The sequence below is a fragment of the Nerophis ophidion genome, linkage group LG24 (assembly GCF_033978795.1).
Source record: "Nerophis ophidion isolate RoL-2023_Sa linkage group LG24, RoL_Noph_v1.0, whole genome shotgun sequence".
NCBI lineage: Eukaryota > Metazoa > Chordata > Actinopteri > Syngnathiformes > Syngnathidae > Nerophis > Nerophis ophidion.
In genome coordinates, this window is record NC_084634.1 from 27,815,154 (window position 1) to 27,841,432 (window position 26,279).

Sequence of the window (26,279 nt, forward strand, 5' to 3'; positions counted from 1 at the left end):
TCATCTGCAGTCTTCCTCAGAAGTGTCACCTGACCACTGATGTGTCACCTGTCAGCTGCACTAGTTAGGCGTGGCCATACGCAAATAGACGTGTCAAATCTACCTGCTTGGCCGCACCCCCATTCGCTTGATGTTCTCTGGAGGAGAGCGTCCCGATGCAGAAGAAATAAGCTAATCATGGGCAGGGACAAAGGCGGTTTACAAATAACGAAGCAGTGCGAGGACACCATGAATTGAGATGAGGGAGCATTTATGCATTCTCACACCGCCACGCCCTCCTCCAGAAGCGGTGGGGGGCGTGGCCAACTAGGTAGATCTCATAGGTCTGCCACGCCTAGAAAGCACAGCTGATAGGCGACAAGTCACAGTGGTCAGGTGACCCTTTTGAGGAAGACTGCAGATGAGTCAAAACATGTTGAGGTAAAAACTTGTCTGAATGTAAGAAACTGAACATATATATTCAGTTTGAAGATATAATGAATCCTTTTGAGCCACGATTTTCTTGATTGTGGCATGTATCCCATGAAAAGTCCAGTTCTTTATCCCTTGACTTTTTCCGAGTTTGCATTAATTGTAATGCAAATATTAGCTCATTTGGAATTTGATGCCTGCAACATGTTTCAAAAAAAGCTGGCTCAAGTGGCAAAAAAGACCCACAGGTGAACAGGCTAATTGGGAACAGGTGGGTGCTATGATTGGGTGTAAAAGCAGCTTCCATTAAATGCTCAGTCATTCACCAACAAGGATGGGGCAAGGGTAACCACTGTGAACAAATGCGTGAGCAAATTGTCGAACAGTTTAAGAACAACATTTCTCAACAAGCTATTGCAAGGAATTTTGAGATTTCACCATCTAAGGTCTGTAATATCATAAAAAGGTTCAGAGAATCTGGAGAAATCACTGCACGTAACATTGAATGCCCGTGACCTTGGATCCCTCAGGCAGTATTGCATCAAAAACCGACATCAGTGTGTAAAGGATATCACCACATGGGCTCAGGAACACTTCAGAAAACCACTGTCAGTAACTACAGTTGAACGCTACATCTGTAAGTGCAAGTTAAAACTTTACTATGCAAAGTGCCAGCCATTTATCAACAACACCCAGAAACAGCGTTGGCTTCGTTGGGCCCGAGCTCATCTAAGATGGACTGACGCAAAGTGGAAAAGTGTTCTGTAGTCTGACGAGTATGTGAAGGCACCGTTAATACTGAAAGGCACATACAGGTTTTGGAGCTACATATGTTGCCATCCAAGCAACGTTATCATGGACGCCCCTGCTTATTTCAGCAAGCCAATGCCAAGCCATGTGTTACAACTGTGTAGCGTAAAATACCACAACGGAGACTGTTGAACAACTTAAGCTGTACATCAAGCAAGAATGGGAAATAATTCCACATGAAAAGCTTAGAAAATTTGTCTCCTCAGTTCCCAAATGTTACCTGAGTGTTGTTAAAAGGAAAGGCCATGTAACACAGTGGTAAAAATGCCTCTGTGCCACATTTTTTGCAATGTGTTGCTGCCATTAAATTCTAAATTAATGATTATTTGCAAAAAAAAAGTTTGAACATTAAATATATTGTCTTTGCAATATATTCAGTTGAAAATAATTTGAAAAGGATTTGCAAATCGTTCTGTTCTGTTTTTATTTGCGAATTACACAACGTGCCAACTTCACTGGTTTTGGGGTTTGTAGATCACAAGTTTAGACCCCAGTGTTCTATGTTTGCAAGCAAGGTTTACATGTCATAGCAAATATCTGCCAATGTGTTTACAGTGGTCCAAATTCCTCCATACAACATGAGCCCTCTTGTGTTTTTAAAAAATTTGCTGTAAAATTGTGAGTCTCACACAATTTTTTTTTAACTGGCTGCCAGTTGAATAACCCTGATGATGAAAAAGCAAAGAGCTAAAATTGAACCATGAGTAACACCATTAGTATAACTAAATAAGTTGAACAAATGATTACTGACTGCATCCGAAGTAAACAAGCTCGAGCAATACCTTAGTTAAATAAATCACATTACGAAAAATAACTGTCAAAGAGAGAAACACTCTCGTGTTTTTCAAAAATTTGTCGCAAAAATGTTTGTCTGCCAAGTTTTGAAGTGGCCGCCAGTTTACACTATTTACACTATTCATCTCCTGTGTACTCACTGTCATCTGTGTCGCAGGAGGTTCTGAGTACCTCGGAGACGGCGTTGGCCATGAACAGGTACATCGGTGCCGCTCTGCTGCCTCTGCTGACTCGCTGCGCCGCCCTGTTTGCCAGCACGGAGCACCAGGCGTCGCTGATCAACGCCACGCTTCAAACCATCTACCGACTGTCCAAAGGGCGTTCCCTCACCAAAGCCCAGAGGGATGTGATTGAGGAGTGTCTGCTAGCTATCTGCAAGTAAGCCAGGGGTGAAGGTTTAAAAAAAAAAGTATAAAAAAAAAAAAGGAATAATTACAATGAATATATTAAATATATATATTACATGTTATATTAAATAATATTAATATATTAAATATATTAATTAGCACTAATACTACTGTTACTGTTTTTTTGTGGCACCATTGTTTTTTTTTTCCTGTACTCATTTTTTAAAACACTAAAAAATGAGTACAGGAAAATAACAATGGTAGCACAAAAAAAAAACAGTAGCAGTAGTATTAGTGCTAATTGTACTCCGTAGTGGGTAAGTTTCACCTAAATTAACATTTCAGTCTATGATTTCCATAAAACACCCAGGTTTGGAGACTATTATTTCCATTCCGTTGTCTACATCCGTGTTTGCAAACCATAGAGCATTGTTGGCTGCAATCTCACCCTAGTGGGCCGCCAAAAACTACTCTTTCTCAGCTGTGCTCTGTAGTGAATTGAACTACATTTATATAGTACTTTTCTCTAGTAACTCAAAGCACTTTACATTGTGAAAACCATGATCCAAGTTACATTTAAACCGGTGTGGGTGGCACTGGGAGCAGGTGGGTAAAGTATCTGGCCCAAGGACACAACGGCACTGACGAGGATGGCTGAAGCGGGCATCGGGCCTGGAACCCTCAAGTTGGGCCGCAGATGTACACAGTGGTAATGACTACATCAAACAAAGAGAAGAAGTCCGGAGCTAGTCATGGAAATATTTCTTAAGCGCAAAAAATATGACAAAAGTGGTGAAGCTGTATTTTAATTTGCACCGAAATTGTACTGACAGTTTTTTAAGAAGTAAAAATATTATTGTTCATTGTTGATTTAGTTAGAATGTATTTTATTATTTATTATTAATTGAGTTACAATATATTTCTTTTAGCAATGCATTATTGTATTTATATTTATTTTTAATCCGTTTTTATGATTTTATTGTTTTGCAGTATATTTGATTAATATTTATTTTTGTAATCAGCCTTACCTAAACCTTGATAATAATCTTAGTTATTAATACATCGTGTCATATCATTTCGCAAGGTTTATTCTGTTAAACTAAAAGTAAGTTAGATATAATTATTGAGTACGATTAAAATCAAGAGTAAGATTACTTATTCAGTGTTAATATTTTAGTGGGCCCCCGGCCCCTCAGTAGTGGAAAAGTTGAACCCTGAGGTCAAAAAGATTAAGAACCCCTGTTCCAGGTGATACATTCACATATTTCAAATTGCATTGTAGGCATCTGAGACCTTCTATGATGCAACAACTGCTCAGACGTTTGGTGTTTGATGTCCCTATGCTCACGGAATACTGCAAAATACCTCTCCAGGTAAGAACATACACGGCACATTTTTTCATGATATTCAAAATAAAATAAATTACTTTGGAAAGTAAGAATTTAAGAATAAAACAAATGCCTCCCATTGTGACTATACAGTGGAACCTCGATTTACGAACTTTATTGGTTCTCTAGCAGGTTTTGTAAATAGGAAAGTTTGTACAGTAAGGCAAGTTTCTCCCAAAGAAACAAAGTAAATATGAATAATGGGTTCCAGCTTCGACAAAAGTCCATATTTTAGTCAAGGTTTATACACTTTGAGCACAATATAAAGTGTGATAAAGTACTAGTTATCAAACAAATATAACATGTAGGTGATGGATCAACTATCTTTTTATTAACAAGCAAATACAACGACAAGCTTAAATGTCCTGTTTGTGCTGCCCTAGGGTGCCCTTAAAAACTATCACAAATCACAGAAATCCTTCACTTTAACAACCATATTGCTGCAACGATAAACATTTAAAAAAGTCAAATCCACTTTGCCAATGTCATTGGCAAATGAGCAGCCAAAGAGAGGAAGGAGCAGATAGAGGGGAAAAAGGGAGTGGACGGGAGGAAGAGGCCGTGTGTGTGCTCTTGGAAAAGACTCCGCTGAACGAGAGGTAATGTATTTTCTTTTGCTGTAAAATATGTATGCTTTGGCAACTTTTCCCAGAAAAGTCCAGTGTCATCACAATTAAAAACTTGCTGTGGTACAAAACCTGCTTCGACAATCTCTTCATTCCAAACGAGCACAAAATCGCTGGCAGCGGGACACAAAATTAATGATTGAAGCATTCGCACACAAAGGCATATTTGGCTCGATCTAATTAGTTCGTAAATTATAATGTACACATGTACAATGAAATTAAAAGCTCCTTCTCTGGTGCAGTCATGCAATAGAAAAAAGAATAATAGAGATAAAGAAAAAATAAAGAAAAATAGTGCAAATCGATAAATATTAATAGCCTTTAAACTAATTAAACAATATCATTTAAAATGTTTTGTGTTATTCCAAATGCATTTTAGTTGTTGTTTTTTTACATTGTACTATTTGTTGGATCTCTAGCTACTGACCAACCACTATGAGCAAAACTGGAAGTACTACTGCTTTCCATCTGGGATGGGGAGCTATGGCACAGCTTCCGAAGAAGAGCTCCTCCTGACCAAGAAACTCTTCTGGGGAATCTTTGACTCTCTGTCTCAAAAGGTATCATTGAGGCATCATCTTGAATGCTCATTGATCCGTTTGTCTAGCATGTTCCGCATGTTGGTTCTGGGTCCGAGAAATCACAGTGACGAGAAAGTTCAGTGAAGCAGCAACCTGTGATGTTGCTAAAACGGATTAATAATTGAAAAGTCTGTCACAGAAGAGCGCTCCCCTCTCTTCTGACCTGAGTATGTGCCGTATAACAGCTGTCGGTCCTCTGTTCTTGCAGAAGTATGATGCTGACCTGTTCAAAATGGCCAACTCATGCCTTTGTGCCATTGCTGGAGCCTTGCCCCCTGACTTTGTGGATGCCAGTTTGGGAGCAACACCGGAGAACCATGCTTCTATTGACGCACAGGGGAACTTTGACCCCAAGCCCATAAACACTGCCAAGTAAGCGTTTAGAAGTCTGTCACAAATATAAAATCATAGTGTGTATAATTGATTTTAACAATAAAAATTTAGTGATGATCTAGACCAGGGGTGCCCATTACGTCGATCGCGAGCTACCAGTCGACCGCGAGGGGTGTGTCAGTCGATCTCGAGCCAGGCTTTTAAAAAAAATAGACCTAAAAATTAGTGATCATCAATCTTCACCAAGATGTCACTTAAATGACATTCACGGTACCGGAGGGTCTTGTGAGATGACGCTGGGTGCTGCAAGATCATTATTATTAAAATATGACCGAGAGGAAGGCGAGAAACACTTTTTATTTCAACAGACTCTTGCGCCGTACCTTCCGTCAAAACTCTAAAGGCCGACTGCACATTTCCTATCTTCACAATAAAAGTCCTGCTTCATGCTGCCTGCGCTAACTAAATACAGAGTCTCGGAAAACTGGCGTGCACAAGCGATCCCTCAGAAAGCTTTCCGAGACTCTTATTTTGTTAGCGCAGGCAGCATGAAGCAGGGCTTTTATTGTGAAGATAGGAAATGTGCAGTCGGCCATTAGAGTTTTGACGGAAGGGACGGCGCGAAAGTCTGTTGAAATAAAAAGTGTTTCTCGCCTTCCTCTCTGTCATTTTTTCATAATAATGAACTGGCAGCAGCCAGCGTCATCTCACAAGACCCTCGGGTGCCGTGAATGTCAATCAAGCAAGCTACGGAATTTGCCGCCAATGTTTTTCTTGTAAAGTGTATGGAAGCTGGATGATTTAGATGCCAAAAACCAACCACTTTCATGTGGTATTGTACAGAAAGGACACATTTTTTTCTCCTCCATTTGAAAATGTGGGCGTTATCATCATTACTGTCTGATTCCAATCAATGCAAGTCATCAGAATCAGGTAATACACCAACTTATATTCATGTCTTCGTGAAAGAAAGACATCTATGTGTGTTACACATGCTTGTATTATCATTAAAAACATTTAACTTGTTTACAAAAATGTCTCTTTCATAAATAAATAAATATAAATGATATATATAAATGAGGTAGATCCCCTCGAGTTGGTCAATTGAAAAGTAGCTCGCCTGCAGAAAAAGTGTGGGCACCCCTGATCTAGACAGTTCACACGCTACAAATTTAATCGTAAAATGTCCCGTTAAGTGTTCACACAATCAAACACAATCTCTATTTTGCAGTATCTCCCTACCTGAAAAACTTGACTACATTGCCAACAAATATGCAGAGCATTCCCACGAGAAGTGGTCATCGGAGAAGGTTTGTGCCTGCATGTTTTTATTTGTAACGTGTGGTGAAAAGTAGACGTTTCGTCTCTCTTGTGTTGGCTGCTCCAGGTGTCAGCGGGCTGGAAACATGGGGAAAGTATGGATGAGCATGCCAAAAAACATCCACTGCTAAAGCCTTACAAAGCTCTTGGTGAGAAGGTACGTGCACATAAAAAAAGAATGCTTTGTCTTAATTAGAGATCGACCGATATATTTTTTTCAGGGTCGATACCGATACCAAATATTAGTAGTCAAATAGGCCGATAACCAATATTTAGAGCTGATAATTTGCATTAAAAGTTATTTGAACATGAATAGTATGTCAGTTCCCAGCTGGGCAAGGCTTTTTAGTTGTTTTTTTAACATTTTATTTTTAGGAAACTTCACACCAGTAGAAATGTTTGTGCGGCACTATTGTTGTGGTCAATTTAGCACCAAAAACTTTTGGGGATTTCACAAAAACCCTTATTACGTGTGTCTAAGAGGAGAATCAACATTTGAATTTCCAAATATGGGAAATCTCCTGGGAAAATTGGTAAAAATATGGGATTTCTCTACATCACAATAACTCGCCATCTCTTCAAATGTATAATATTTTATATTAGCTTATGGATGTAATACATTGTTAGGTTTTTTTCATAAGGAACCCTGAACTATTGAAAACATTTAAATTAAAGCCATTTTAGTCTCCTTCATGTACACTCCAAGTTTGATATGACGTGGTGAGTACTATGCAACGTTCTATATGACGCGATTGTGCCATGGACCCTGAATTTTCCACCAGAGTCAATCGCATTGTTTTCACCAAATTATCGCTTATTTACAAACGTACACGGAATAGAAGGAATTAAAAAAAAAAACGGAATAAATATTTAAGCTGCGAGCAGTGTTGTAAATGGGCCCTTGCACCACAGGGTTCACGTAAGTCAGCGGGCACGAATGATGCTTGCGGTCACGTCCTTCCCGATGCCCTGACCCACCACCAAAAATTTCAAACCCCCAAAAGATAAAAATGTTCACCGTAACTGACGCGCCTTACAAACTATGGGGACTTCCGTGGAAACGGTGTCAAAAAGGCACTCGAAGAAAACATAGAGCACTTTTAATAGGGTCCTTCCGGTGCTCTGCATCACCTCTTTGGGTTTTGCTCCGCTGCTAAAGCCCTAATAAAATAAAATCGAATCAAATAAAAAAAGTACATAAATTAAAATAAGATCAAGATCTGAGTTTGTTGAGCCGAGTTATCAACGTTTCATATTTTGTAGCGAAACGTCGGAGCAATGTTTGGCGCCATGCCACGCCTACATGTTATGACGTAGGCAAAATGTATTTGCAATTTATCATCACTTCTGTGCTTGGTATCTGTAATTTTAAATGCGACTCATTTGGCCAAAGTCCCGAGGAGGAGTTTGTTAAAGTAGGAACCTTTTTTTTTTTTGCTGATAAAAGGCTAAAAACCTTTGTTGCAAAGTTTGGCGCCATACCACGGCCACATCTTATGGGGTAGGATTAATTTGCTTGCAATTTAGTATTGAAAATATTTATAGTATCTGTAATTCTAACCATGACTCATTTGGTCAAAGTCTCAAGGAGGAGTTCATTAAAGTATAACCTCTTTTTTTCGACAAAATGGCCGACTTCCTCTTTTTCATATTTGGGTTCCTGAAACTTCTATATGCGTGCGTCCCCGTCATGATTAACGTCTCCTGCTATTTTCTTGTTGATATGTGAAACTAGTAGGAGGTGTTCTGTTTTCTTCTGATTTTGAAGGCCTACTGAAATGAGATTTTCTTATTTAAACGGGGATAGCAGGTCCATTCTATGTGTCATACTTGATCATTTCGCCATATTGCCATATTTTTGCTGAAAGGATTTAGTAGAGATCGACGATAAAGTTCGCAACTTTTGGTGCTGATAAAAAAGCCTCGCCTTTACCGGAAGTCGCAGACGATGACATCACAAGGGTGAGGGCTCCTCACCTCCTCACATTGTTTTTAATGGGAGCCTCCAGCAGCTAGAGCTATTTGGACCGAGAAAACGACAATTTCCCCATAAATTTGAGCGAGGATGAAAGATTCGTGGATGATGATATTGATAGCGAAGGACTAGAAAAAAATAATAAAATAAAATAAAAAGCGACGGCTCCGGGCGGGGGCAGTGTGAGCGTTTCAGATGTAATTAGACACATTTACTAGGATAATTCTGGAAGATTCCTTATCTGCTTATTGTTTTAATAGTGTTTTAGTGAGATTGTAAAGACATACCTCAAGGTCGGACGGCTGCAGTGAACACGCAGTGTCTCAGAGAGAAGCCGAGGAGCCAAACTCACAGCTTCCTTTTAAACAGCTACTGCAGGAGGACGAACAATCCAATGATGTCTCCGATAAGATATATATCACATTTTTCCCATCCAAAAACATGCTGGTTGATGTAGAGAAACATGTTTGCTTGACCGCACTTTGTTAAAAACAAAGAAACACCGGCTGTGTCTCGGTGCTATAGACAGCTGCAATACACAGCTTTCCACAAACAGCATTGTTCTTTATAGTCTCCATTATTAATTGAAGAAATTGCAAAAGATTCAGCAACACAGATGTCCAAATTACTGTGTAATTATGCGATGAAAAGAGACTACTTTTAGCTGTAACTGGTGCTGATCTAATATTTCCTGACAGTCCATGACGTCACGCGCACACGCCATCATTCCGCGACGTTTTCAACAAGAAACTCCGTGGTAAATTTAAAATTGCAATTTAGTCAACTAAACAGGCCGTATTGGCATGTGTTGCAATGTAAATATTTCATCATTGATATATAAACTATCAAACTGCGTGGTTGGTAGTAGTGGGTTTCAGTAGGCCTTTAAAGGACCCAATTTTGAAATGTCATTTTCGGGACCAACAAAATATAAACTTTTTCACCATGCCTGAAGCGCCTGCAAGAATGGGGACTTTTCGTGCAAGTTAAGGGCCTCAAAAAGCTGTCCAAACATTTAGAAGATAAACAGCAATTTCAATAGGGCCCTTGTGGTGCTCTGCATCTCCCCTGCATGGCTTTGTCTGGTCCTTGGCCCTAATAACAAAAAATAGACCAAGTGATGTCCAAACCTACTGTTATGTAGTGTCCGCCCCATTCTGTGACATTGGAGCACAATTCACCAATCGCGTCACGTAGCGTAAGGGCACTATCTACCAAGCAGGTATAGACAGCCAAGCTACAGCGTGTAACTTTTGTCAAAAAATGGGTAAAAAAATAAAGTTTTCTATATTAGGAATAACACTATCACTATTTTATAGACCCCAATGACCGCGTTATATCGAACACTGATTGTAGCTTATAGTCAACACATTTTTCAAGTTGGCTGACATAATTTCTTCCTGGATGTTACAGAAAGAATGATAATGTGTGAGCTTCTGCCTGCTCTCCTTTATTTATGTAATAAGTCTACTATTTCTCATAATATTTACACAAAGTTTGGATTTTTGGCAGAGAAATATTTTTTGCCGATCTTATGTTCGTCTCTGTTGCATTATTTGATTGAATCACGGAACACGAAACTCGCCACGGTCCTATAATTAGCCCACGCTTTGAGTGTTGTGGACGGAGGCTTGTCAATCGCAGTTGACAAAAAAACAGACCAGTAAAACGCCAAAAAAGAAGGACAAAAACTGGATTTCCTGGCAAACCTCAGAAGTTTTGACAGGTAAGTAAAGAAGACGTACTGAATTTTTTCTGCTGGATCCACTCTCTATTTTATCCTGCCCTTTTTTGCTGCAGCTGTTACATATACTGTAATACAGGTGTGCTCACACTTTTTCGGCAGGCGAGCTACTTTTCAATTGACCAAGTCGAGGAAATCTACCTCATTCACTATTTTAATTTATATCTATTTTTTTATGAAAGAGACATTTTTGTTAACAAGCAGGGCTGTGAATCGTTTGGTGTCCCATGATTCGATTCAATATCGATTCTTGGGGTCACGATTCGATAATAGATCGATTTTTTTCGATTCAATTCGATTCAAAAACAATATTTTTCCGATTCAAAACGATTGTGTATTCATTCAATACATAGGATTTCAGCAGGATCTACCCCAGTCTGCTGACATGCTAGCAGAGTAGTAGATTTAAAAAAGCTTTAATAATTGTAAAGGACAATGTTTTATCAACTGATTGCAATAATTTAAATTTGTTTTAACTATTAAACGAACCAAAAATATGACATATTTTATCTTTGTGAAAACATTGGACACAGTGTGTTGTCAAGCTTATGAGATGCTATGCAAGTGTAAGCCACTGTGATACTCCATCCATCCATCCATTTCCTACCGCTTATTCCCTTGTGGGGTCGCGGGGGGCGCTGGCGCCTATCTCAGCTACAATCGGGCGGAAGGCGGGGTACACCCTGGACAAGTCGCCACCTCGTCGCAGGGCCAACACAGATAGACAGACAACATTCACACTCACATTCACACACTAGGGCCAATTTTTTTTAATTTATTTTTTTAGTGTTGCCAATCAACCTATCCCCATACTATCCATCCATCCATCCATTTTCTACCGCTTATTCCCTTTCGGAGTCGCGGGGGGCGCTGGCGCTTATCTCAGCTACAATCGGGCGGAAGGCGGGGTACACCCTGGACAAGTCGCCACTTCACCGCAGGGCCAACACAGATAGACAGACAACATTCACACTCACTATTGTTCTTTTTTTTATTTTTATAAATGTCTAATGATAATGTCAGTGAGGGATTTTTAAACACTGCTATGCTGAAATTATAACTAATATTGATACTGTTGTTGATAATATTCATTTTTGTTTCATTACTTTTGGTTTGTCCTGTGTCGTGTTTGTCTCCTCTCAATTGCTCTGTTTATTGCAGTTCTGAGTGTTGCTGGGTCAGGTTTGGTTTTGGAATTGGATTGCATTGTTATGGTATTGCTGTGTAGTGGTTTGTTGGATTGATTAAAAAAAAAAAATGTAAAAAATAAAATAATATAAAAAAATCGATTTTCAAAACATGAAAATTGATTCTGAATCGCACAACGTAAACGATTCGATTCGAATCGATTTTTTCCCACACCCCTATGAACAGGTTAATGTTGTTTAGTGATAATACAAGCATGTTTAACACATATAGTGTTGCGATCTGCTGCTCAGATCTACACTATTTATTTCTCCATTTTGTATATTTCTCCGACTCCTTATTTCCTGTTTGCTTTGTCACCATGGTCACTAATCAGTCCACCTGCTAGTCTCGCCCCGCACACCTGCCACTAATTATCACCCTCCTATTTAAGCCAGTCTTCTCTGTTCATTCGGTCTGGGTTCATAGTTTGCTTTCACGCCACTGTATGTCTGGATTTTGATCATTTGCTTTCACGCAAGTATTTCTATTCTCGCTAGCTTCTCACGCTAAGCCACTTGTTTTGTCCAGTTTACATACTGATGATTGGTTTTCTCTTTTGTGCCAACGTGCTATTTTAGTTTGTCTATTTTTACTTCCCAGTTTTCATACTAGCGTTTTTGGTTTGCCTTTTTATTAGCTCCAGTATTTCTGTTCAGAGCTCTCTTTTTGTTAAATAAATATTTTAAGAGCCTACCTTTGTTGTGTTCATGTCAACGCATCCACGGAGGGACAAACCTGGCATTGCCATGCCCACCAGTCCTCACATATAGATTCCTTTCTTTAATGAAGACACAAATATAAGTTGGTGTATTTGATTCTGATGACTTGCATTGATTAGAATCAGACAGTGGTGCTGATAACATCTGGATTTTCAAATGGAGGAAAAAAAAAGTCCTCCTTTCTGTTTGATACCACATTAAAGTGGTTGGATTTGGCATCTCGTTTGTCCGACTTGCATAATCGTTTTTAAACACTTTTTAATGAGAGTAGCATATGTGTGTGTGCCCCTTTAATGTCTGGCAGCAGGTGAGTGACGTCAGTGAGTGTGTGGGCGAGCGAGGAGAGGGAGCGGTCGCTGAGGGCGGGGGAGAAATACATTGGCATCAAACTCCGTAGCTTGCTAGCTTGTGCACGCTAGCTTTCTGAGACTCTTATTTTGTTAGCACAGGCAGGATGAAACAGGTCTTTTGTGGTGAAGACAGGAACTGTGCAGTCGGTCTTTAGAGTTTTGACAGTAGGTACGGCCCAAGAGTCTGTTGAAATAAAAAGTGTTTCTCTCCGTCCGTCCTGTCAGTGATCTTTTTCTTAATAATGAGCTCGCAGCAGCCAGCGTTATCTCACAAGATCCTCGGGTGCCGAGAATGTCAAACAACTGACGAAAGTGAAGTCTTGGTGAAGATTGATGATTGCTTATTTTTATGTCTATTTTTTTAATGCCTGGCTTGTGATCGACTGACACACCCTCCGCGATTGACCGGTAGCTCCTGATCGACGTAATGCCCACCCCTGCTGTAATATTATTGTACATGGTAATTGGGATTTGTTATATATTGTATATATTATATAAAAATATAATATAATAATTTAATATGTCAGTATATATTATACACTGTATATATAATATGTCAATATTACATATGTTATATTTTATATTGCTACTACGGTACATTTTTGGTGTACTGTATACCTGCATTATCCTTTTCCATCCTTTGTAACTAAACTACTGTGTGGAACAATTTCCCCTGTGGATCAATAAGGTTTTTCTAAGTCTAAGTCTTCTGCAGGCGGCCAGCGAGAAGAAGAGAAATTTCTCATAGGAATTCAAATAAATGCCCTGACCGATTTCAAAACATATTTGGGGAGAATTATTGAAGATGAAAGCTGTTTTGTTTTTTTTAATAAATAGAAAATTGGGTTGCAGCAAGAAGGTATCTTTTCTCATGCAGGGTAAGCGGGCTGGTGCTTGAGCAGTGGTTATTTATGTACTTCACAGTTTAATAATGGTATCATATGTGTGTATATTGCATCTGCTGATGTTGTTGTAAAAAAAAAAAAAAATGGCTGATACCAATACACGTCAAAATGCCAAATATCGGCGTCAATAATTGGTCGATCTCTAGTCTTAATACAACAAAACATGAATGAATGCAAGACGTCTAAAAGGGGAATGTTTGCGGTAGGAGAAAGAGACGTACCGGTGGCCGGTGAAGGAGTCCTTGAAGAGCATGCTGGCTATGGGCTGGAGCATTGAGAGGACCAAGGAAGGAGAAGCCATGTTCCAACTGCGGGAGAGTGAAAAGCAGAAAAAGATCTCAGAGATTCAGGTAAAGTCTCCATAGCGAATTCCCCTAAGTTGGCAAACAAAAAAATGTGTTTGTTACATCTGTTTTTTGACCTACAAGGTCAATGGATTCTCTCCTGCTCCGACAGATCTACACAACGTCACCTTGTCCAGAGAGTTACAGGTTAGGTTTTTTAAAAATCTACAATTGTTAAAATATTGTCTCCACCGTCCAGAATGTTTAGACCAGTGTTTCTTAACCATGGTTGGGCCGCGAGTGCCAAAGAATGGAGAGCTAAAAGATATCTGTTCCTTAGCTGTGGTCTGCATTAGCAGCAACGTCACTCAGTTGTAACACACTTATCCACCACTTGTGGCAGTAATGACACTATCAAACAAACAGAACAAGTCTGGAGCTAAAGTCATAGAGAAGTTTCTTAAGCGCAAAAATTATGACTAAATTATTGAAGATATATTTTCATTTGCACCTGCATGGTAATGACAGTTTAGTTAAAAAATATATATTTCTGTTATTATTTATTATTGATTTAATTAGAATATATCTATTTTAGCATTGCGTAATTGTGTTTACATTCATTTTTCATCCGTTTTAATAAGTCCCTTCGTTTGCAATATATTTGATTAGTGTTTATTTTTGTAATCATCCTGACCTAAGCCTTGATAATATTTGTGATTAACACACGCTTTCATATCATTTGACAAGTTTTTAAACAGTAAGTTGGTAAGATATAATTTTTGAACATGGTTTAAATCATGAGTAAGATTACTAGTTCAGTGTTTATATTTGAGTGGGCCTCAGGCCACTCTATTGTGGAAAAGTTGGGCCCCGAGGTCCAAAAGGTTACGAACCCCTGGTTTAGCCCAACATATTGATAATCTACACAGTAGTAGTAATCTGATATTTTTAGAATATGCTCGCAAATTAGTACCATATATTGACGCAAATACAGTAGAGCCCTGAGTTTTTGCGGTTCAGCATGAGCTCGTCTGTATTTTCACAGATGTATTTTCCCTAGTTTGATTTGTAAATCATTTTTATGGCAAATCATACACAAAATTGGAATCTGCAGTTGGTTAAATGTAGCTAAAAAATCCTGCACAGGGTGCTGTCTCACACGTTCCACATATAAAGATGGGTTCTGTTTATATATGAACTGATACGGTACCAATTCCCGATACCAGTATACAGTATCAATATTTCAGTATCAATAATTTTCTTTCACTTCATATTTTTTGTTTTGTACTGTCAATATAAGTTTATCTCCATTAACGCAAGAAAGCAATGGGCATAGTTGAGTGTATAAAGTGAAGAGAATGTCATCATAGTTGAAGTACATTTTTGTCATTTGCAAGTGTCCATTCATTTCAGTTTCTCTGTGGGTTTTTTTTAAACCTGTCATCTCCATTTCTTTTCCATTGAGATTAGGAATCTCTTTTACAAGGAAGTCCGCCCACACACATTCATACACCTTTTGTGGGTGACACTGTGGGCGAAGTGTCTTGCCCAAGGACAGAACTGTAGTCATTAGAATGGTGGAAGCTGGACTTGTACTAGAAACCCTCAAGTTTCTGGACGTCCAGTCTGCCATAGAGTCACACCGCTCCGATACTGTTACTGTTTAATGATGATCATGTATATCATTTGACCCATCACTAGTTTTCCGTAATTGGGAAGTAGTCTTTGCCATTAAGTTGTATCTGACAGTCTTGTCAATCAATCAATGAAAATGTATTCATAAAGCCCTTTTATTGAGTTTCTCAAAGGGCTTAAAAAACTCACGACAACATCTACCGTTCTAAACCTACAAAGGTTTGTTAATTAAATGCAGACATCCTCACATTTATTGGTAAAATACATTTTTGGACAATTTTGACCAGTATTTTAAATCAAAGCATAATCATTTTGTATCTGTATCAATAAGTGCTTTAGATACAATGTATGTGTATGGTACTTTTTTGAAACCTTTATTTTCAGTAGACCCTAACCCTAGATCTTGTCTTGCCTTACAATGTGTTTACACTGTGAATATTGTACTTTTTACACACCAGCTGTTTGATTGTAACGTACATCTTAGTTGTAGTTTTAATTACCAAATTTAATGGTGTTGACATCCATCCTCATGTAAAATTGCCAATGCTAATCAGTAGCATGTGTATGGCATATCCAATGTGAATTAACATTGAGCTAGCGCATTTTGCAAAGTGGAGCCCTACCTTTGAGCCCTTTCTATCAGGCATGCTTGCTTTGTTGGCGTGGAATATGAATACGCCTATTTGTCCGCCAAATGCTGGAGTCATTGTTGAGCTCGCAACCGGACACGACTTGACGCGCAAAACAAGTATCAAAATATGGTACCATTTGATTTTACGTGAATCTGTACTCAGTACTACTGACACAAAGCAGTACCTATAAAGTTACCACATCCAGGACCCAAAGTCAATTCTCGTAATATATTCACGATGCTTTAACATGAAAATCCTAGATGTTGTGTACCTGCATGTTTTTACAAAGTCTGGCTCAGACTTATATTCTTATGTCCTATACACTAGGTTTAGAGATTTACGTACACTATGCAAACCAACATGCGGCGCAAAACAACTTCTCCTCAAGCAAGTCACAGCTTTTCTTACTGTCACTCCCACTCCAGTGAACTGTAGAAATGAGACAGATGGTGGCTTTAATTGTATCACACATCTAAGCGGAGTGAGCAGGCTGTTATATGACGATGTCTGCAGGGCATGGTCGAGGTGATTGCAGAAAATTATCACAACATCTGGGCCAGGAAGAAGAAAAGTGAACTTGTTAGCAAAGGTATGAGAACATTCGATGTGTACTTTTCCATGTGAGTTGGGAAATTGTGTTAAATGTAAATATAAACGGAATACAATGATTTGCAAATCCTTTTCAACCCATATTCAGTTGAATATGCTACAAAGACAACATATTTGATGTTCAAAATCATAAACTTTTTTTTTTTTTGCAAATAATCAATCAATGTTTATTTATATAGCCCCAAATCACAAATGTCTCAAAGGACTGCACAAATCATTACGACTACAACATCCTCGGAAGAACCCACAAAAGGGCAAGGAAAACTCACACCCAGTGGGCAGGGAGAATTCACATCCAGTGGGACGCCAGTGACAATGCTGACTATGAGAAACCATGGAGAGGACCTCAGATGTGGGCAACCCCCCCCCCAAGCAATGGATGTCGAGCGGGTCTAACATGATGCTGTGAAAGTTCAATCCATAGTGGCTCCAACACAGCCGCGAGAGTTCAGTTCAAAGCGGATCCAAGACAGCAGCGAGAGTCCCGTCCACAGGAGACCATCTCAAGCGGAGGCGGATCAGCAGCGTAGAGATGTCCCCAATCGATACAGGCGAGCGGTCCATCCTGGGTCTCGACTCTGGACAGCCAGTACTTCATCCATGGTCATCGGACCGGACCCCCTCCACAAGGGAGGGGGGGACATAGGAGAAAGAAAAGAAGCGGCAGATCAACTGGTCTAAAAAGGAGGTCTATTTAAAGGCTAGAGTATACAGATGAGTTTTAAGGTGAGACTTAAATGCTTCTACTGAGGTAGCATCTCGAACTGTTACCGGGAGGGCATTCCAGAGTACTGGAGCCCGAACAGAAAACGCTCTATAGCCCGCAGACTTTTTTTGTGCTCTAGGAATCACTAATAAGCCGTAGTCTTTTGAACGCAGATTTCTTGCCGGGACATATGGTACATTACAATCGGCAAGATAGGCTGGAGCCTAAATAATAATTAACTTAGAATTTCATGGCTGCAAGACGTGCCAAAGTAGTTGGGAAAGGGCATGTTCACCACTGTGTTACATCACCTTTTCTTTTAACAACACTCAATAAACGTTTGGGAACTGAGGAAACTAATTGTTGAAGCTTTGAAAGTGGAATTCTTCACCATTTTTGCTTGATGTACAGTTTAAGTTGTTCAACAGTCCAGGGTCTTGTTGTCATATTTTACGCTTCATAATGTGGCACACATTTTTGATGGGAGACATGTCTGGACTGCAGGCGGGCCAGGAAAGTACCCGCACTCTTTTACTACGAAGCCATGCTGTTTTAACACGTGGCTTGGCATTGTTTTGCTTAAATAAGCAGGGCCGTCCATGATAACGTTGCTTGGATGACAACATATGTGGCTCCAAAACCTGTATGGACCATTCAGCATTAATGGTGCCTTCACAGATGTGTAAGTTACTCATGCCTTGGGCACTAATACACCCCCATACCATCACAGATGTTGGCTTTTGAACTTTGCGCCTATAAAAATCCGGATGGTTATTTTCCTCTTTGTTCCAGAGGACACCACGTCCACAGTTTCCAAATATAATTTCAAATGTGGACTCGTCAGACCACGAACACTTTTCCACTTTGCATCAGTCCATCTTAAATGAGGTCGGGCCCAGTGTTGTTGATGAATGGCTTTTGCTTTGCATAGTAGAGTTTTAACTTGCACTTACAGATGTAGCAACCAACAGTGGTTTTATGAAGTGTTCCTGAGCCCATGTGATGATATCCTTTACACCACATTCTAAAGGTAATGATTATTTGCAAAAAAAAAATGTTTATCAGTTTTAACATCAAATATGTTGTCTTTGTAGCATATTGAACTGAATATGGGTTGAAAATGATTTGCAAATCATTGTATCCCATTTTTATTGACATCTAACACAATTTCCCAACTCAAATGGAAACAAGGTTTGTACATTTTCCTAGGTTAACTGTTTAATAATAATGATTATGAACTCAATGTGGCCCCACCAGGAGGAGGGACCCACCCGCTATTGGTACCCTATGATACCCTGACTGCTAACGAGAAGTACAGAGACAGGGAAAAGGCGCAGGACCTCTTCAAGTTCCTGCAGATAAGCGGCTATGCCATAACAAGGTTCAGTTCACTCATTGAATTTATACTTTGATAGTGAAGCAACTCACATTGTCTACCAACCCAACCAGGTTTTTAGTGTGGTTATCATATGTCCACAGAGGTCTGATGGACATGGAGCAGGACTCTTCATCCATGGAGAAACGCTTCGCCTACAAGTTTCTCAAGAGGCTGCTGAAATGTGTCGACTCAGCCCAGGAGTTTATCGCCCATCTTGGTGAGTTGAGTGCATTTGAACTAATCTGCATACCAGATAACCGCTTTCTTCACAGAGGCAATGGCCACCAGTGGGAAGACCGACAAGTCACCCCATGACCAGGAGATCAAGTTCTTTGCCAAGGTCTGGAAATCCAGCGGCACTAGTCGTTACTGATTGGGGGAAAATAGTATCTGCATCAATAATAGTGATGAATGTTGTGTGCAGGTGTTGCTCCCCCTGACAGATCAAACATTTAAGAACCACTGCCTCTACTTCCTGTCCACGCCCAACAACAACATGAGCAGCTGCGGCTGTGCCTCCAACAAAGAGAAGGAGATGGTCACAAGGTAAAATTTTTCGTTTTATTATCTTGCTCATCGTTGCTTCCTTATCCTCACATTATCCTCCCTTGAATGGCATTATATGGAAACTATGTTATCTTCCTGTCACTTTTTTCCCAGCCTTTTCTGTAAACTGGCAGCTCTTGTCAGACACAGGATTTCTCTCTTTGGTAAGACTGTCCTCTTGCACCCTTCTTTGCCTCACACCGCTTGCAATTTCTGCTAAGGTCTCTGAGCAAATAACAGAACATCTACTCTCTATTTTATGCTGCCCTTTTTTTTTCCTTCTTTTTTTAAATTTGATTTTACTTTAAAATTGTTTTTGCTGCAGCTGTTACATATACTGTAATATTGTACACGGTAATTGGGATTTTGTTGTATATTTTATCTATTATTTAAAAATATACTATAATAATATAATATATCAGTATATATTATATACTGTATATATCATTTTTAAATATTACACATGTTATATTTTATATTACTACTGTGGTACATTTTTAGTCTACTTAATACCTGCTTTATCCTTTCCATCATTACCCTTGCCATCCTTTGATACTGAGCTACTGTGTGGAACAATTTCCCTTGTGGATCAATAAAGTTTGTTGAAGTCTAAGTCTAATAAGGAATATTACCGTATTTTACCCACAACATTATATGAGTTAACAGCAATTATGTGATTTTGAGCGCCTCATATTTGCTAACAATATTGTAGGGTGGTCTTTATACCAGAATTTCACTAGTTGATACATACAAATTTCCCAAATACTTTTAAATTCACAACTTTATCAAAAAGTGTTTTAAACTGTTAAGTTGGTAATAGCGCGGAGCTTTAACATCTTTTTGCAAACAATTTAAATTGCAATGTCAATTGCCGAGAGGTAAACTAGAAAAGAACAGCAGTGGGCTATTTTAGGGGTTCTTAAAATTTTTGACCTTGGTGCCCAACTTTTCCACCACAGAGGGCCCGGGGCCCACTCATATATTAATACCGAATTAGTAATCTTACTCTTGGTTGAGCAGCACGGTGGAGAGGGGTTAGTGCATCTGCCTCACAATACGAAGGTCTTGAGTAGTCCTAGGTTCAATCCTGCACTCGGGATCTTTCTGTGTGGAGTTTGCATGTTCTCCCCGTGACTGCCTGGGTTCCCTCTGGGTTCTCCGGCTTCCTCCCACTTCCAAAGACATGCACCTGGGGATAGGTTGATTGGCAACACTAAATTGGTCCTAGTGTGTGAATGTGAGTGTGAATGTTGTCTGTCTATCTGTGTTGGCCCTCGGATGAGGTTGCGACTTGTCCAGTGTGTACGCCGCCTTCCGCTCAAATGCAGCTGGGATAGGCTCCAGCACCCTCGCGACCCCGAAGGGAATAAGCTGTAGAAATTGGATGGATGGATAGTAATTTTACTCTTGGTTTTAATTGTATTCAATATGTATATCTAACCTATATACAGTTTAACAGAATGAACCTTGTCAAGTGATATGAAAGTATGTGTTAATCACAGAGATCATTATCAAGGCTTTAGGCAGGCTGATTACAAAAATAAATTTTAATCAAATATATCATAACAATGATAAAAAAATAATTTTATGTACAAATATGTAGTGCTTTAAAAAATAGAATTCTTAACTAAATTGTCAAAATTAAAGGACAAATGAAAATACAGCTTCACCACCTTAGTCATAATTTTTGCACTTAAGAAACTTTTCTGACTTTAGCTCCTGACTTCTTCTGTTTGTTTGATATTGTCATTACTGCCACAACTGTGGAAAAGTGTATTACAAACCCCGTTTCCATATGAGTTGAGAAATTGTGTTGGATGTAAATATGAACGGAATGATTTGTAAATCCTTTTCAACCCATATTCAATTGAAAGATAAGATATTTGATGTTCAAACTCATTAACTTTATTTTTTTTTTTTGCAAATAATAATTAATTTAGAATTTTATGGCTGCAACACGTGCCGAAGTAGTTGGGTAAGGGCATGTTCATCACTGTGTTACATCACCTTTTCTTTTAACAACACTCAATAAACGTTTGGGAACTGAAGAAACTAATTGTTGAAGCTTTGAATACAATAGGCTCCTGCCCAGTGGTTTAGAAGCATTGGGCTATAGCCTCCCAGTATATTAAAGCAAATAATACTGTACTTATAAATATGCTCATAAATAATAGTAGTAAACTATAATACTTTTTAAAAAGAACAGCAGTGCTATGGAGACTTCAAATATATGAAACAAACAATACTGTACACATTGTTTCAGTGTGGTGGTAGTATGACATTTATTTTGTAATAAAATAGTCTAATAAAAAGGTTACAGAATATATTTAAAGACAGATATTTGTTTTTGTTAATTTTCAACATTTCAGCCTTATTTCATTACCTTATGCCTTTTTGCTCTATTTTTCCATTTTTAAGTTTTTATGTTTATTTTATTTCCACAATGTGCTGAGGGCCCATAAAAAAAGCTACTGTTTGTTCAGCAAACGACTCCCAGGCCGCACTTTAGCTTTGTGCTGAAATAAGTAAACCAGCGTCTCCAAGCTGTGTTTTCTTAGCGTTTATAGAAATTATAAATTCTGTACGTTTTCTGCATCCTGTGGAAATGTACACATTTCATAGCCTTGTGGTGGCAGATCTGAATACTTGTAACCTCTTGTATTTGATTACTGAAAAAATTTGCGACAAAGTCACTAAAGTGCATCACAGATCATTTCTGCTACATTCTCTGGCAAACCAGGAGCATATCAGGTGTGTTTTGAAGCGGCGTTATGTCACATTTCAAATTATACTACGTTGACACACTTTGATTATCATTTGTTTAGAAGCGAGTGTGTTTTGTACAGTAATCGATAGTGATGGTACTGAAAAATTCAGATTTTTTTGTGTGTTATAGTACCGTTACTTTTGACAATTATACAATATTGAGTGTATTGGTATGAAGTGAAGTTGAATGATTACATGAATATTTAGTCCCACTCAAATGATAAGGACTTTTCTCTGACAGGGAGTGACTCTTCAATGATGGTGAGCTGCCTGCACATCCTCACTCATTCACTCGACACCAGGCAAGTATATTTATACATACAGTGGAACCTCGATTAACGAACCCCTTTATTTGTGAACTTTTCGGATTACGACCTTTTAGATCGAGCTAAATGTGCTTCCGTGTGCGAACCATATCTCTGTGTACAAATGCTTCATTCATTTGGTGTCCCGCCTGCTGGCAAAAAACAGGGGGCTGCATTTTTAAGGAGTCGGAGTCCTCCACGTCACTAGCTTGGATTGATTGATTGAAACTTGTATTAGTAGATTGCACAGTACAGTACATATTCCGTACAATTGAGCACTAAATGGTAACACCCGAATAAGTTTTTCAACTTGTTTAAATCGGGGTCCACGTTAATCAATTCATGGTACAAATATATACAATCAGCACAATACAGTCATCACACAAGTTAATCATCAGAGTATATACATTGAATTATTTACAATCTGGGGGGTGGGATGAGGAGGGTTTGGTTGATATCAGCACTTCAGTCATCAACAACTGCATCATCAGAGAAATGGACATTGAAACAGTGTAGGTCTGACTTAGTAGGATATGTACAGCCAGTAGAGAACATAGTGAGTTCAGATAGCATAAGAACAAGTATATACATTTGAAATACATTTGATTTGATTATTTACATTTGGTTATTTACAATCCGGGAGATGGGATGTGAAGGGGAGAGGGTGTTAGTAAAGGGTTGAAGTTGCCTGGAAGTGTTGTTTTAGTGTGGTTTTGAAGGAGGATAGAGATGCACTTACTTTTACACCTGTTGGTAGTGCATTCCACATTGATGTGGCATAGAAGGAGAATGAATTAAGACCTTTGTTAGATCGGAATCTGGGTTTAACGTGGTTTATCGAGCTCCCCCTGGTGTTGTGGTTATGGCGGTCATTTACGTTATGGAAGTAGTTTGACATCAGGGAGGTGTAGCAGATTTTATAGACTAGGCTCAGTGCAAGTTGTTTTACTTTGTCCTCCACCCTGAGCCAGCCCAATTTGGAGAAGTGGGTTGGAGTGAGGTGTGATCTGGGGTGGAGGTCTAAAAGTAACCTGACTAGCTTGTTCTGGGATGTTTGGAGTCTAGATTTGAGGGTTTTTGAGGTGCTGGGGTACCAGGAGATGCATGCCTAATCAAAAAAGGGTTGAATGAGAGTTCCTCCTAGAATCTTCAAGGTGCTTTTGTTGACCAGAGAGGAGATTCTGTAGAGAAATCTCGTTCTTTGCATGACCTTTTTGATTACCTTGGTTGCCATTTTATCACAGGAAAGATTAGCCTCTAGAATGGAACCTAGGTAGGTGACCTCATCTTTCCTGGTGATAACAAAGTCACCCACTTTTATAGTGAAGTCACTGAATTTTTGGAGATTGATTTGGTACGCAAATAGGATGGATTCCGTTTTACCTATGTGTATGGATAGCTTGTTGTCAGCGAGCCAGGTGCAAATACTAAGGAGTTCAGCACTGAGGATTTTTTCCACCTGTGACTTGTCTTTGCCAGATACCGGCAGGGCCGAGTCATCCGCAAACAGGAACAATTCACAGTGGCATGCTGATGGCATGTCATTTACGTATATTAGGAACAGTAAAGGCCCTAATATACTGCCTTGGGGGACTCCACAGCTTACTGAGAGGGGGGGAAACACGGTGCCGTTCACCTCTACCACCTGTTTCCTCCCCTCCAAGTAAGATTGCATCCAGCATCCAGGTTTTATCGAATCCTGAGGTTTTATCGAATCCAGCACAGCACAGTACGAGTCACTACTCAGCTCTTCGTCTTTTGACTAATTTTATTTTGCTAACACAAGTCTCAAAAAGTACCAAACCAAGTTTTAATTGTGATGAGACCAGACTTTTCTGGAAAAAGATTCCAAAGGAGACCTATTTCAAAGCACACACACAGTCCCTCCCCCCGATCCCTTCCTTTTCTTCCTTCATTTGTCAGTTCCTTTCTCGTCAGCTCATCCTTGCCAAAATTAATATAAGTGGATTTCACTTTTTTAAATGTTTATTATTGTTGCAATATTGTTGTTAAAGTTAAGGATTTTGTGATTTCTAATCTTTAGTGAGGGCACCAAAGGGAGTTCTGTGTGTGTGTGTGTGTGTGCTTGGTGGCAGAGCATACAGGACAATTTAGCTTGTTGTCGTCGTCGTTTAGGTTTGATAAAGAGCAAGTGGATCCATGAGCCCCTTGTTATGTTTGTTTGATATACAGTACTGTACAGCAGTTTTTAGTGTGTTCAAAGTGAACAAACCTAAAATAGACACTTTTGTCCATACTGGAACCCGTTATTCATATTTACATTGTTCCTTAAAGAGAAATTTGATTCCCTAGACAATTTTTTCGATGTACTAACCCCGTTCAAGAACCAATTAAGTTCGTAAATAGATGTTTCCCTGTATTATTGTATATAATATACAGCATTAAATCGCATGCAATTAACCCAAAGTCATTCCTCTCTCAGAACAGTGATGAAGTCCGGGGCTGAGCTGGTCAAAGCAGGCTTTCGGACCTTCTTCGAGAATGCCTCGGAGGACCTGCAGAAGCTTCTCGAGATGCTCAAACTGGGGAAGTTCGTGCAGTCGCGTGCTCAAATGAAAAGCGTGAGCCAGAGCATCCACTACGTGACTGTGGCGCTTCTGCCCATCCTCACGGCTTTGTTCGATCACATCAGAACACACGAGTTTGGAGTTGACCTGCTCTGTGAGTTTTCTCGACATATACGCACATTCTGTCCCACAGCTGCGTCTTGTATCTTGGTGATTGCGCTATATTTAAAATGTTTCAGTGGATGATGTGCAGCTGTCCTGCTACAGAATCCTCACCAGTATCTACTCTCTGGGAACAGGAAAGAGCATGTTTGTTGAAAGGTGGGACGGCCGATCAATATTAAAAATTTGATGTAAAAAAATCCAAAGTGCCTCACAGGCCTTGAACCTCACCACATCTCACTGGAGCCGTCTGAGTAACAGTAGTACACTGCAATTTTTATTTGAAGAACTATAGTTTGATATCAAAATCTTGATTTTCTAAGGGGCTGTTATTGGTATAGTCACTGTATTCCAATGCTGACCTGCAGGTATCTGCCAGCACTTGGGGAGAGCCTGGCCACCTTAGTAGGCGCCATGCCTGTGGCTTTTCTGGAGCCCCATCTAAACATCCACAACCCGCTGTCGGTCTTCAACACCAAAACTCCACGAGAGCGGGCCAGTTAGTGTCCATTTCTGTTCTCTGCTGATTTTATACAGAGTTGTATTGCTGAATGTTAATGTTCCCCTTCTAGTCCTAAGTATGCCTGATACGGTGGAGGAAATGTGTCTGGAGATGCCTCGTCTTGACAAGCTGCTGAAGGATGTCAATGACGTCTCAGAGACTGGTGCACGCTACAGTGAGATGCCACAGGTCAGAATATACAAAAGTCATTCATTCATTAGAATCATCTTTTTGAGTTATTCTTCCACATCAGGGGTCGGCAACCCGCGGCTCCGGAGCCGTATGCGGCTCTTTGGCAACTCTGATGCGGCTCAGCTGCACAATCGCCGACCCCCCAGATTGTTGCGGGCAAATTCCGGAATTAAATGCCTCTCCCGGACATCACCCGGAGTCAACGTTCTCCAATTTTTACTCGGACTACAATATTAAGGGCGTGTCGTGATGATAGTACGCTTAACGTCCTCTTGAACGTCATCGCGCCCGCCATTCACGGAATCCTATTTGCGTGCCGACCAGACACATGCATTTTGCTGCTTCTATCGGCACATGTATGAGATTGCAAGGCATACTGGGTGACAAAGTACACTGACGGTTGTGATATAAACAACTTTAACACTCCTACTAATATGCGCCACATTGTGAACCCACACAAAAGAAGAATGACAAACTCATTTTGGGAGAAAATCCTCACAGTAACACAACATAAACGCAACACAACAAATACCCATAATCTT

At 39.6% G+C, this 26,279-nt stretch overlaps 1 protein-coding gene across 2 annotated transcripts in view; it reads left to right on the top strand.

Annotated features, from left to right (window-relative positions):
* Positions 1–26,279, top strand: part of ryr3 (ryanodine receptor 3) — a 380,753-nt gene that overhangs the window by 265,453 nt on the left and 89,021 nt on the right. For both annotated transcript variants that reach the window (XM_061886489.1, XM_061886490.1), the window contains exons 50-68: positions 2,174–2,394; positions 3,646–3,736; positions 4,797–4,937; positions 5,167–5,330; positions 6,523–6,601; positions 6,679–6,768; positions 13,699–13,842; positions 13,921–13,983; positions 16,557–16,632; positions 18,616–18,739; positions 18,838–18,953; positions 19,009–19,076; positions 19,161–19,282; positions 19,397–19,446; positions 22,290–22,350; positions 24,797–25,035; positions 25,121–25,202; positions 25,412–25,542; positions 25,616–25,734. In XM_061886489.1, coding sequence (XP_061742473.1) covers positions 2,174–2,394; positions 3,646–3,736; positions 4,797–4,937; positions 5,167–5,330; positions 6,523–6,601; positions 6,679–6,768; positions 13,699–13,842; positions 13,921–13,983; positions 16,557–16,632; positions 18,616–18,739; positions 18,838–18,953; positions 19,009–19,076; positions 19,161–19,282; positions 19,397–19,446; positions 22,290–22,350; positions 24,797–25,035; positions 25,121–25,202; positions 25,412–25,542; positions 25,616–25,734 — 2,181 coding nt within the window. The remainder of the gene's footprint in view (positions 1–2,173; positions 2,395–3,645; positions 3,737–4,796; positions 4,938–5,166; positions 5,331–6,522; positions 6,602–6,678; positions 6,769–13,698; positions 13,843–13,920; positions 13,984–16,556; positions 16,633–18,615; positions 18,740–18,837; positions 18,954–19,008; positions 19,077–19,160; positions 19,283–19,396; positions 19,447–22,289; positions 22,351–24,796; positions 25,036–25,120; positions 25,203–25,411; positions 25,543–25,615; positions 25,735–26,279) is intronic.